Genomic DNA, 13,790 nt, shown 5'->3' with positions numbered 1-13,790 from the left:
GTAGAGCAGATACTGATCATTAAGCATGATCTGCAGTATATTAAATGAAATTCTAGATATAGAAGAAAAAAATTCAAACTTTTGATATTAATCATGTATAGAACCACATTTTTGTTTTGTTAGTTATTTCCACAACCAGAAAGTTGAAACATTTAATATCTCCAAAGTTACACTACTTACATAGTTTTTCATCATCTTTCCAAAAACAAAAAATAACTCTGTCCCATATGCAAGTGTTTTATTTGGAAGTGGAATGCATAAAACAATGAACTAAGCAGGAAAGTCTGGTTCATTTTAAAGACTTCAAATGCTCTAATTTTATATTCTTTATGACTACTATATGGGATATTATGAGGTCATTGTCATCAGAAATGCAAGACAGAAGAGCAATAAACTCACAGTATGTAAAGGTGCAAGAGTGATTTTTCAACAAGCTACATACAAAAAGTGAATGCTGAAATGTTATAAATACCTGAATATGGTATTCTGGACTTTCAGAAGCCACTCTAGAAGAATCAATGACTTGATTATTTTAAAATGGCACAAAAAGGGATGCATTGCCTTTTTGCATTATTTATATCAGGATAAAATTTTCAAACATTTAACTACTATTATGAAATAAGAGTCCCAAATTAATTTGCTTTACAGCAAAGAGCTCCTTCCAAACAAATCCAAAACAGGTACATGGTATAGCAACTACAACCCCATTTTTGTATAGACTTATGCTTGTCTAATGATAAAAATCAATAGATCTATGGTCCTCCTTATTTACAACTAACAATGTAAAGAGCTTAACATGAAAAGTAGTTAAATATCCACTTCAAGACTCCTTTACACTGTCAGCAGTATATAAGGACTTCAGTAAGGAAAGACTATAGTCCATGACAAAAGAAGTTCAGCACATTTCTGTATCTTTTTGGGACCCAAGTATTTATGCCTTTAGACTTCTTCAATATTAGGACTGGATAAAGTCTACTTCATAAAATAGTAACAGACCACGGTAGTAGATCTGTGTTCTGTGAAGTTATTCAATTTACGTTTCAAATCGATAGCATGTTGAAGTTAAATAGCCTTGCACAAACAGTGTGCAATTTAATGAAAACCTTTTGGTTAGCAGTTATTTGGAAAGAAACTTAAGAATCATTAGGGTTAATGTGTATAAAGTCATTGACCAAAAAGAAACTAGAACTAGTCATCCCATTCTGGTTTTTAGAATTAAGCATTTTTATTTGCTGCTAAAAGTCATGCGCTATATATTTCATTTACTGTCACTAAGAAACATAGAGCTAGAGTTTTTAAATACACCTGTGCAGTTTGAATTTTGGTAAACAATTCAATTTCAACCTGATTATTTTTGCTAATCTGATTATGAGAAACAGATCAGCATACCCCACTTTCATAAACTGTTCCATGGAATACAGATTTTAGAATGTTTAAAAGTGAATTATATCTGTTCTTAAACAGGTTGGGTTTTTTTCCCTGTTTTTAGGTAACCTGTTGAGCCTGTATTGTATTTAAGCAAAATCATTCCATTTGAATGATATATGTTTTGTCTTATAAACAGAACTGGGATGAGAGGGAGAAGGAAAAGACCAAGGAATTGTTCCCTTTGAAACATGAGAAAATTGGTCTATTAGGTCATGGGGTACCGCATTATGAAGAATTTAAGATGTGTTAAGAGACATTCTTAGCACATCACAATGATTTGCATTATATGAATACCTGCTATGACAAGAAATCAGAAGATCTGTTAACAATACAGAATGATTTATATAAACTTAGATACATACTAAAATAAATCATGTTACAGTTTTTTCACATCTTCATTCAGTTTAAGACAACAAATCCTCTGCCATGTTGTAGGCTAAGGACATGCCCAAGATTTGAATTTTACCAGCCCCATCTGTCTCTATTTCCAACAAAATTTATTTTAAGCTATGAACCTAAATGCCCATGTACAATTTTAATCATGATCTCTAGAATTTCTATTATCAACTTGTAGTTAGTGTACAGTCCAATAACTATACATTTTAATTTTGACAGCTTCCAGTTTGGCAGTGATGCTTCATTCCACTGTAACACACTGGGTTATTTTTTCACTCTTCCTAGCCTAGTGGCACAGGCACCACACTTACAGTTACTGAGTTGACTTAAAAACATAGATTTGGATATCAATTATAATGATGAGGACACTTAAGGTTTTCACTGGAGAAAAGTTTAAATGCAGAAGGATATTGAATGACATCTGGCAGATTGTTGACCTTGTGAGGACAAAAAGGAATCTTGAAATAGGATATCAAAACTAGATTTTGGCAATATAGAAGATGTATTGTCCATGTAGTTCTTTCATAAGCTTTAAAAATACTCTTATTAAATAAGTTTTTCCTTAAGACCAGATAATACATGTAACCAGTAAGAGTCCAAGGGTCAGAATCTTCAATTCTTAGTTATTCTCTATGAGCTTTTTTTTTGGGGCTTTTCTTCATAAGATTCTCCATACTCATTCACTCTGTTCTTATCCACAGGATAAAGCCTGGCAGAAAAAAAAAAAGATTAGTTACATGCAATACTGTCTGCCAGTTTAATGAGATTCAAGCAGTTCTGTGCTACTTGCTTTTAAAAGTGAATTCCTTTGTCATCCTACTTTATTTTACAAGTCAATTCCTTTCTTATCATATTCTCTATTCCCATTTGTGGCCTAAAAACACAACAGTCTTAAAGATCAGCTACAGACACATCAGTTTCTTCATATGAAGACTTAACTAGTTGTCTCATAGCAGTGCCTCTCAAAGGATGAAAGAGCTCCCCTAAGGCTTGGTGGGAGTATTTCTCAAGCAGTCCAGGATGCTTCTCCCAAGTTGAACCCAGTGCCAAGCCCCTGTCAGAAGTTGTTGTGCTCTTAATTTCTAAAACAGTACCTTGAAAGGTGCCTGTTTTATGTGGAATTATATAAAGCTAAAACTCAAGTTCTCATTTAGTATTAATGATTAGTTAGATGTAAACATCCACATAATCTGGTGTAATGTGAACTAGGCTTAAAATTCCTGTTTGCTCCACAGATAAATATTTACTGTTGAACACAAGAATACATCTTATTTAGCTTAACTTATGAATAATATTTCAATGGCTACTATATGGAGCCTTCTTCCCTTCTGCTTTCATTTACTCAAACAGAATCGGAAACTTGCCAGATACTTAAATTACTGGAGAATCTGATAACTTGTTTTTGGAAACAGACAAAAGCAGAGCAGGGCAATCCTTCACCAGAAAACATCCTGTGTTAGTGTCTTGCAGAGCAACTCAGGAAGTGTGCCTCAGCTACGGAAGCCTGTTATGGACAGGCAGCCCCTTGGCAAGGGTTAGAAGCCCAGAACTCCTACATGGGTTTGTGAATGCAAACTTAAGAATTGCTCTTTTCCACCTTACTTCAGGTCTTTGTCTTTCAGGTTAATTTTTTTTTTTTTTTTTTTGGCAACTTGCAAATGTGAAACTCCACCTGTTGAAAAGCAGGAGCCTTGTTTGGGGAGTGAGAAGGGAAAAGAGACAAGAATTCTTTAAGTGCTGCGAGAAGAGGAGTTTAGTACTTGACTACTCTCTTAGCATACTAAAAAGGGTCCAGGAATACTGTCAGTTATGGGAAGGTGCTTTTGCTATGCTCAGCTTATTTGTATTGAGATTGCCTTTTCAGAATCCCTCGCTCAGCCTTCCCATTCAGTAGGCAGATACAGAAGTACCATTATCCAGACCATACTACATATATAAATATGGTATAAAAATTCTGTTTAAAGTCTATCCCAAACTATGCTATCCCAAACTATTCTGTAATTCTTTATAGCAATAAGGCTGCAAGCATTTAGAGTACTTTAAAAACTCTTATCAATATTAAAGAAAAGCATACCATCTTTGGTAAAGATAGACCAGGAACACGACATCATCTCTAAAGCATGCCAGCCTATGAGATGTTGGCATAGTGATGATAAAAGCAAAAATATCATCAATAAAGGTGTTGAATGCCTAAAAATGAAAGAAAAGCATACTTCAATTGGGTATGAAGAAAGGAAGTAATCTGTCATACAGAGCTACAGGAAACAGCTTTTTAGAACAATATTTTTCAGTAGATACACAGCTTATTATGTATCTATAGCAATATTTAAGGGTTAGGCTGAAAAACTAATTAATGCAAACTTCAAAGTGCCTTCCTTTAATGAAGGCTGTACTGTCTACTTTAAACCACACAATTACAGACAATGTGTAAACACAGTGCATGTTACAAGTGAAAAGGAAGTAGGACTACTTCAGGCAAGTGAGAGTATTGCTATGTGAGGAAAAGGCATACATTAGCAACTTCACTGAAATCTTTGAAAGAAACAGATGAAACACTATAGCCTCCCATTACTCAAAATATTCAGGATTCACAAAATGTCATAGTTCACTTTCATTTTCTGTGGGAAAATGAAATAATTTGTATAAAAACTCTTATTCATTTACTATTAAGAACATTAACTTGGCAACCTTACATCATTTTCAAGTTTTTTGACTCCACTCAACTAGGCATGCTATAGGTTCTGTTTTTGCAGCAATAGTAAAATATTTTCTGGCTACTTTTTTTGAATGAGAAAGTTTAAATTCCCAGACATCTGCTGGGAAAGCAATACAAACAGGCTCTGAGCTGTGCACGGGTGAAAATATTTTGACAGAGGAGGTAAAGAAATAAACAGAAAGGTAACTCTTCTGGATCTGATCCTAGCCTACGGGGAGGGATACTTACAGTGTACCTGCTCTAGCACTCATCAGATGGTGCAACAAACTGATTCAAATCACTAAAAACAGCAGGAAACAAAGCCAGCAAAGAATATTCACGATTGGGTTAACAGATTGAATCTGCTTACAAGAGCAAAAAGATCACATGGCTTCTTCTTTCATTATTGGTGAGTTCTTAGTCTGGCTCAACTGTATATAAATCCATACCTTAAGAAGTGAGGAAAGTGATGCATTTTCTAACTAGAGGAGGACTCGCTCTTGGGGGAAAAAAACCCAATGTCTATATGATGAAACAAAGTCAACTCATCAGTGGAAAATTGGGATGTTGGAAAGGAAAGAGTTCTGATTAGTTCCAACAGGCAAGCTCTTTCTGGCAAGTCAAAACAAATCTGTCAATCCCAAGTGATCAAAGAATACAGACAGCACTTCTCAAGCCTGCGCAAAGAAGATCTGCCAGCAGAACAAAAGAACCCCAACAAATTACAAAGTGAGGCCTTTCCAAGTTACCATCCAAGCCATGTCTTCCAACAAACACTCAATTCCCCACCCTTTCAGGTACTTATGCAGCCCTCAAAAGTCATCCAAACCGAATACCTGAAGGCAGCCCTTCTAACAGTGTTTAGTCTCACTGGTCTGCTTTTGAGATTAATTACTTCATTTGAAGGTGTTCCTGTGCTTAAAAATAGCAACTGCAGCAACTGAAAAGTTAGAAGGATCTCAATTTTTGCCAGTCTTCTGTAACAAAAAGAATACCGTACCTAGGTAACATTTTTGCTATTCATAAATAATAAAAAAAGGTTTCCTAGAGAGAGCATAAACTCCTAGAGATATTAACAAAATGTAGAATTCAAATTAAAGGCAAAAAATGCTTTGCCTGCTTACGTGAATATCAAAAATGCCAAATCACACCAAAACAGGGAAACATCCCAAACTAAAACATTCAGATTTTATTTAAACGTGCCCTGAAGTGAACTTGCTCTAGTTTTTTGGATTTTAATAGGATCTTCAGAAGCTTCCTAAGACATTCTTTAAATAATTGTAACAAGCTATTGAAATGATATCAATTCACTATTTTGAGAGAGGGCTTGCAGACTCCATTAGTAGCTCTTTCCATTGATTAGGACCAAAGCCCAGAATACAGAAAAAAATTAAGGTTTCTCTTATCTCCAAAAACAAGCACACATGAGACCTCAGACTATTCTTTCCACTATTCAAAGTGCAGAAGACAGCAAGCAGCTTTAAATATTCACTAGAAAAAAGTAAGTTATCCCCCTCCAAAGCCCAATAGTTAAAAATAATTTTAAAAATTGTATACTTATTCTACGTACACACAAGCCTTTGTTGGGGGTAGCCTCTGGCATCTTTTAACAAGAACGTAAGTGCTCAGTAGAAGGCGGCTATTCAGAAAGTGCATTTTACTGCTTTGAATACAACCTGTGTTGCCTATTCAACTGCTGAGGTCTCTGCTCAGTTACAAAACACGTATTTTGTTGCCAAAGTAAAACTGAAATTGGTTCACTAACATTCACTAATAATATAGTTCATCTTTTTCCTCTTAGGAGACAGGCTGATTTGCCTACTAGATAGCTGAAAGACTAGAAATTCATTTTAATTTTTGGGCCATATTTCCATATTGCATACTGTTTAGTTGCTATCCTGCTACCAGGTATATTTCAATCTGTTTTTGCTAGGTCCTTGTGATTTCTTAAAAATATTAGGAAGGCAGAAACTGTGGCTATGGCTGCAGGCTCACAGAAATATAAAAGGCTATACTATGAAAGGCTCTTTTAATTTCAAATTTTTAGTTCCTTTGTCCCAGATTATCAGTTCAAAAGTGCACACCATGTTTTTAAAAGCTTTTAACACCACTTATTTTGAAAGACTATGTTGTGGAGAATGTTGATACACTGGTGTGAAGGATGAATGAATTAAAGTGGTCACATGTGGAAGCACAAAAAAAGGGCACGTTGATGGCACCCAGATTAGAAGGTTATCAAGATCCCAGCACATGGATGTGTAGCTTCTCAGGACACAATTATCAAGAACACAAAGGGCAGTACAAACAATCCTAACGACTCACTGAGGTGGGACAGGATGGAGACCAAACACTATCTGCTGTTAAAGCATAAGAGAACAAAACATCCCAAACCAGCATGTAGCTGCCAATTTAGGAGGAATGTAGGAGACATGGGAACTCAGGTTGGTGTCCCTTGTTCTCCATATCATCACAAGGAATCCTGACTGGGCTACTTGGATACACCCATTTTGGTGCCTGAATACTCTACAAATCATTTGGACACACATGTGGGTGCCTGGGGGAGTGCAGGTATGAGACAGTGAACTGATTTTGTTCTGAAATGAACTAATTTTCTCCTCCTCTAAAGTTTGGTGCTAAGCTTTGCTATGTTGTTGCATTATTTCCTACAATGGTAGCCCTAGGTAGTGGGGACACCACAGTGCAACCCCTTTTTCACCATCATATAACAACTTACTATACATTAGTCACTACATTTCCCAGAAGTTCAGAATTACTATATAAGCACAACACAGTGTGTACATTACTTCAAACTCTGGTCACTCCTGGAACCTGTCAAAATAAGGTCTTCTGTCAGCCCTATCTATTTCTTAAGAACTGTCATTCAGTAATAAATCTCTCACTTGCTAAAATAATGTATTAAATTTAGACTGAAAAAAATTATTTGCAGGACCAACATTTGTACCCACACAGGACAGGAGAAAAAGCAATATTTTCATAAAAATTGGGATGCAATTATTCTCATTATATGGAAGCCATTATGAAAAATGGAAATTGTTTGCCTTTTTTTTTTTTTTTTTTAAAAAGGACAGTTGCAAACAAAGTTCTACTTTTACTGGCAGCTTAGTTCTTAAAAATGAAGTCAGCCTCCAGCTAGGTATTACTACCCTGTTTCTCAAGAAAAAGTTATTTCTGAAATAACAGCACAAGTCTTTAAAAAGAAGTACAGCTTTACTTACTTTATATGTGAAAGCCTTCCATGGTAAGTGTGCAACAGATTTCATCTAGGATTAAAAAAATATCAAGTTGTAATAAAGTCTGGAAGAAGAGACTAGAAAAGTTGTCTTTTATCACTTTCCAATCTTACCTTGTAGTTTACAAACAGCTGGGGCAGCATAAATAGGAATCCAAAAGCATACACTCCTGAAGATAAAATATGAATAGTTTAGATGTAAATGCACAACAGAAGTACACCAGCCAACTGTACTTTCAATTACAGATCTACATTTTTCCTCCTAAAGAGAGAAGCTGCATCTAATTCTTTTGGTTCACTTCTCCCTTTTCTCAATTGCTGTGATAATTTTGGAAACCACGGTCAAATTATTATTCCATATCACATTCTTCCAGCTGATGCCAGTTAGTTTTCTACTTTTGAGTCTTGGCGTTAATTTGAAGAGGTATGAATAGAAGGAAAAAAAAGAGGGTACTCACCGTTGACAAAGCTGTTAATCAACCAGGAGTACCAGCTGCAAACAAACAAAAGACAGTCCAGTTACTTTTCCACCTCAGCCAAATAGATATACCCATAATACATCCATCCCAGTGCCTGTATGCTGCCAAGGGCTACCTGACTCCTCAATGAAATTGGCTATCTTGTGAACTACTTTACAGAAGAACTAAACACCTCACATCTTCCTTTGATTAGAAAGGGCTCCAGAAAAGCTCCTAATAGTTTAAGCAATGGACACTTATCAGTGGCATCCAACACGTCTGGAGAACTTTATCAACAGCTTCAATAATTTTTCAGAATGTTCCAAGACTCCTCCATCCAAACTACATCAGGGTGCACCGTGCAATGTCCATATTAATGCCTACAAAGGGTACCACTGTATTTCTAAATATTAATGAGACTTAACATGGCACTGCAAGGATTTATCAAATTTAAGACAAATATCAATCAGTGCCGACCGCTACAGTATACACTGTTTTTAAAGAGTAAATACAAGGAATCTACATCTTCCCCTAGTTAAATCTAACAAAACCTCCCAAACGTTCAGTGGAGCACAACCTTAGCCAAATAACAATAGTGTTACACATGGTGGTTAAATTCCATCCTTCCGTCTGCAACAGTAAGAAAGGCTAATAATTGCAATGCTCACATTGCATTATTTGAAATTGAACTTGTACACAGATTAACAGCAATGTTCTAACTGGAGCAACATTAACCCACATGCCTCTACAAAATAAATCAGAAAACACAGCCTGTAAGATTAAAGGATAATCCACTGCTAAGATTATTTGTTCCATCACATTTCTTTACAAAAGTAGATTTAACAGTGATCAAAATTGTACTAATTGTTTTCATTTTCTTAAACTACAGCTTACAGAACACTTAGCATATATTATTTTGCAGTAGTGAATGAATTTAAGAATTTTGTAAGAAAAGCAAAAATTTGTTTAAATGCTGCATCTTTAACTCCTTACAGAGACAAGAACCACTGAAAAATATATTTTTCCAATAGCTCATAAATTGTCTCAGTTTCTACTACAAACACTATTGCCCACATATGTGGCAATAATAGTCCTTTTTGATGCTATTTTAAGCTGTTGTTTTCCCTCCCATCCCCACGTGGCCTAGAGAATATGAAGGATTTTCATGCATGGCCCTCACCAGGCATTTGCAGCTTGTTTCTACAACAAAGCTTCATGGCTGTCTACTTCTCTATATTTCTCCAATAGAAAATGAACTAGCTGTATTATTTTGCATGAAAGTGGACAGGAGTTTCACCTTTCCGTGAAATATCAAACATTAACAAGAGCTGAAGACTTGATACAGTGCAGTAAAGCCATGGCTCTGAAGGCATACAGACTCCATTCTTAAAAAATGCTTCTGCTTGCTTACCATCCTAACCATCACATTTAAGAACAGAGGAACCACTCAGGGTCAGAAGAGAAGTAATTTGGGGGCCTTTTTGCTTCTTTCTGTTATTGGATAGGTTCAACCACTGAATTCCTCTGCTCTCTCCCCCATGTTATCTGTTCTCTTAACATCACTGGCAGCTTTCTTCCTCCTCTTCTGATTGACAGCTTATTCTTGTAAGTTACTGAATTCTATACTACAGCACTACCGGCTCACCTGTGAAGTACAATTGCCTGTAGCTTACAGGATGTTAAAAGGCAGCTAGTCTTTCCAGTTTTAAATCCTATAGAACTAGGAAGTTTCTGGTTCCTAACTTATGAATCAAGCAACCTAAAATAACCGATTTCCATATCGCATCATCTCAAACGAATTAGTACTGAAAAAAATGTGAAATATTTCAATTCTATATAAAATCATTTATAGGTTTACAATACCATACCTTTTATATTTGACATTCAGCAAGGAATACCCTGCACCTCCAATACAGAGTGGATACAGTAAATATGACAAATATTTCATAGCCTAATAGAGAAGGAAAGTAATCTGTTAGTTCACATTTTATAAGTAATGGATTTTTCATGATGTCAACTGGAAGACAGCCACATAGGTTTTTCCCTGAAAATCTTTTCCGTTTTCTGAATATCTACTATTATTTCCAATATGCTCCAGTTCAAGAGAAGGTAAAAATTCCAGTGCTCAGTTCAGACCACCAAAGCTGCTTAGAGCCTACATAGGCAAAATGACACAGTATGTAGATCAGAGTCTAAGAATAGCTCTCTGTTTAACACCAGTGTTCAAGTATTTTCATAAATCAGGAAGTACGCGAACATTCCTCCACATAAATAACAGGTACAAATATCAGTTTTCAAATTTGTGAGGAACATGCAAGAACAACAACCCATTAAGATATTCCTCTTCAGATAAGTTACTTGCAGTTCTGCTTCTCAGACAATGTTTCAACCAGATTTCAGCTTCAAACACAGAAGTAACTCAAAACTTTAGGTCTTTGTTATACCAGCATGTGTATCTAATCCATAGATCAATTAATGCTGTAACATCTTTTAAAACTTTCCAGTACAGAAAGAAGATAAGAGTTCCTTAAATTCATATAATTTTCATCAGAGAATTCTGCTACTTTTTCTGATGATATCAATTGACTGGGGTATCTGTTCCCTCAAGATAAAGAGTGAAAATAACATGTATACTCAATATGATTGGTCAACACCCAATTTCCCCAATCTCATGGGAAAGGCAGGCCCGTAAAGAAAGTTTTATTAATTACCAACTGTGTAATTCATTTTATAACAATACGAGTACTACTTCCTCTATTATAGAAGGAGCCTTCAAATGTCCCCAGGCAAATCAACAAAACATCATTCTGGAGAGGAATGTGGAGGCAGATTTTGGGGATCATGAATGATTTTCATGAAGCCCACAAGAAGGCCTGCAAGTTAATAACACCACCACAGCAGGCCAAAAAAGACTGAAGACCAAGTTTTCAATGGCACCTCCAAACCCATTTTTGAACATATGAGAAGAAGCCTGCTAGGGTATGTAAGGTCAACAGATGATATAAAACGGCACTCAAAAGTCTAGTCTATAGCAGAAAAGCTAAGTTATTTCTTCACATCTGTTTTCACTGTAGAGAAACTTGGACACATCACACAAACTCTTAAATTAGAAGTGTCAGGAAAAGAGGTTTTGCATCTAAAACACTGACAGTATATAGTAACAGACTGCTAGAACTAGGTGGCATTCACCCAGGAATCATAAAGTCTTTCTTATAAAAGAAATGAACTCACCGCTGATGTAACTTATCACTCAAGACTGTCTTCATACTGGAAAAATCAAAGATGACACCTATTTCTAACATAGCCTTCAGGGCAGATCAAAGAAACTACAGACCAGTAAAGCTGGCACTCATACCAAACTGGTAAAAAATGAAATAACTAAATTGGTAACATACAGATGGTATATTTGGCAAGTCAATGTGGCTATTTGTAAATGGAAGCAATGCCTCTATCACAACTTTCTGAAGGATGAAACAAGCATGTGGACAAAAGGGACCTGTTTTATTCACCTACATTTCAAAAGAACTTTTGACAAGATTCCTCACAAAACAATCAAAGAAACTAAAATGCCATGAAATAAGAACATGATTCTTATGTATTCATTCCAAATTTTTCATATTGAGAGAACCAGTCTAGTAGCATTGAATGAAAAATATTAGCTTTTAAGAATGCAAGTTTTTTGGCTTGTTCACTTTGAAGAGGGAGAGATGACTCTACCTCAGTGCTCTGCCTTATTGAGGAGGATTAGAGATACAGAGATAATATACTGCCTGCACATTTTATCTGGAACAAATGGAGGCCAAGGCAGAATATATTCTTTCATGTGGAACCATACCATTTAGCTTCTGGAAGACAAATCCTAGAAAGTATTTTGCATTAAAGCTTAGGATCATATGATAACTCAGGTCAGAAGGTCAAACAGTCCACCTTCCTGCTTAAGACCAGGCCAGCCATGGCGTCAGACCAGATTGTTCAGGGCTTTATCCAGTCTGGCCTTGAAAGCCTCTGAGGACGGAGACCGCACAGCCTCTCTGAGCAATTTGTTAAAATGCTTAACTGTCTTCATGGTGAAAGAGATTTTTCCTATTACCCAGTCTGAACCTCTTGTTTCTATTTATGCCCATTTCCTCTTGTCCTCCACCACTATAAAGAGCTTGGCTCCATCTTCTTAATAACCTCCTCATAGGTGCTGGGAGACCCCCTGAAGCTGCCTCTTCTCCAGGCTGAGCAAACCCCACACCCTCAGCCTCTCCTCACAGGGCAAATGCTCCAGCATCTTAGTGGCTCTCTGCTGAATCTGCTCCAGTTTATCAATGTCTTTCTTGTATTTGGGAGCCCAAAACTGGATGCAGTATTCTAGATACAGTCTAACGAGTGCTGAGGAGAGGTGTATAATCACTTCCTTTGATTTGCTGGCTATGCTTAACTTGAAGTTATCAAAATACCATCTTATAAGACAGACCAACACTTGTCTAAAACATAATAAAGGAACAGAGGACCATAACCATGAAGTTTCTGCTCTTCAGTAGCATTAGGAATACCCTTTATCTGAAGTCCATTACTGAAGCACAGAACTAATAATTTAATACTAGGTTTTGTTACTCCTAAGGAATCTTGTTGCAAGCTATAATTAAAAATCAGACACACCATAAGAACATAAGGCACCTGCACCGGGCTGGATCAAGTGTCCATCTAGCCTACTATCTCTTCTGGGTGGCCAAAAGGTGATGCCTTGTTAAAACCGTAAGAATAGAAGACAATTCAGAATATTTCCTACCTAGTTTAAACATTTTCAGTTCAAGTCAGTGACAGGTGAAATTGTTCACATGTAGTCAGCCTTAGGGTAACAACCAAGGCTAGCTGAGCGCTTTACCCATACAACAAATCAGGTGTCTCAATTTGAAAGAGACAGCACTAATTTGCAATTCTATAATGACTCTAGGACAAAAGATCTTACTATGTGTTCAAAGCATGATCAGTAGGCAATATTAATATTTATATATCAAAAGTCACAGGATTCCCTCTTACCTGGGAATCATATTCCTCAGTTTTCTTTTCAGAGTCATTGTATGTACCAAACTGCAAAATATATAAAATATAAAATTAAGTCAGAATTATGGAAAAAAGTATTTTTTTACCCAAAGTAAAAGGTTGCTGTAAAATTCAAGAATATTCCTAAAGTATTAGACTTTAAAATCTACAGGATGCCACCATCTATTCAGAATGTCTAATAAGGGAAGAAACATACATGACAAAATGTTACTTAAAGGTGAAGGTGCATTTTCCCTCCAAATAGCATTCGATATCATACAGCAATTCATATTTAATTGCATTTTTCAGAGAAGATTATAACAAAAGGTTCAAAAGAATATATTTGTTATATCCCATGATAAGCTGAAAATGACTAAGGCATTTCTACAGGGAAGGTTCTTTTCTTTGTATGATAATTTTAGCATCACACTACGCTCCAAACAGTAATCTTATTCCAAACTAATTAGCACCTCAAAAATAACACATTTTCTACTGACACAAAACAAAGTCCTTAGCATTTACTGCGCAACTG

The 13,790-nt window shown here is 36.0% G+C and overlaps 1 protein-coding gene across 1 annotated transcript in view; it reads right to left on the bottom strand.

Annotated features, from left to right (window-relative positions):
• Positions 1 to 223: 223 nt before the first annotated feature.
• Positions 224 to 13,790, bottom strand: part of CLPTM1L (CLPTM1 like) — a 33,835-nt gene continuing 20,268 nt past the window's right edge. The window contains exons 11-17 of the mRNA XM_067291151.1: positions 13,256 to 13,306; positions 10,096 to 10,178; positions 8,228 to 8,262; positions 7,884 to 7,939; positions 7,756 to 7,800; positions 3,899 to 4,014; positions 224 to 2,533 (exon numbers count right to left, since the gene is read on the bottom strand). Coding sequence (XP_067147252.1) covers positions 2,455 to 2,533; positions 3,899 to 4,014; positions 7,756 to 7,800; positions 7,884 to 7,939; positions 8,228 to 8,262; positions 10,096 to 10,178; positions 13,256 to 13,306 — 465 coding nt within the window. The 3' untranslated portion in view covers positions 224 to 2,454. The remainder of the gene's footprint in view (positions 2,534 to 3,898; positions 4,015 to 7,755; positions 7,801 to 7,883; positions 7,940 to 8,227; positions 8,263 to 10,095; positions 10,179 to 13,255; positions 13,307 to 13,790) is intronic.

Source organism: Apteryx mantelli, chromosome 2, assembly GCF_036417845.1.
Source record: "Apteryx mantelli isolate bAptMan1 chromosome 2, bAptMan1.hap1, whole genome shotgun sequence".
NCBI classification, from domain to species: Eukaryota; Metazoa; Chordata; class Aves; order Apterygiformes; family Apterygidae; genus Apteryx; species Apteryx mantelli.
Note: the sequence above shows the minus strand (reverse complement) of the source record. Positions and strands in the feature narration are given on the sequence as shown.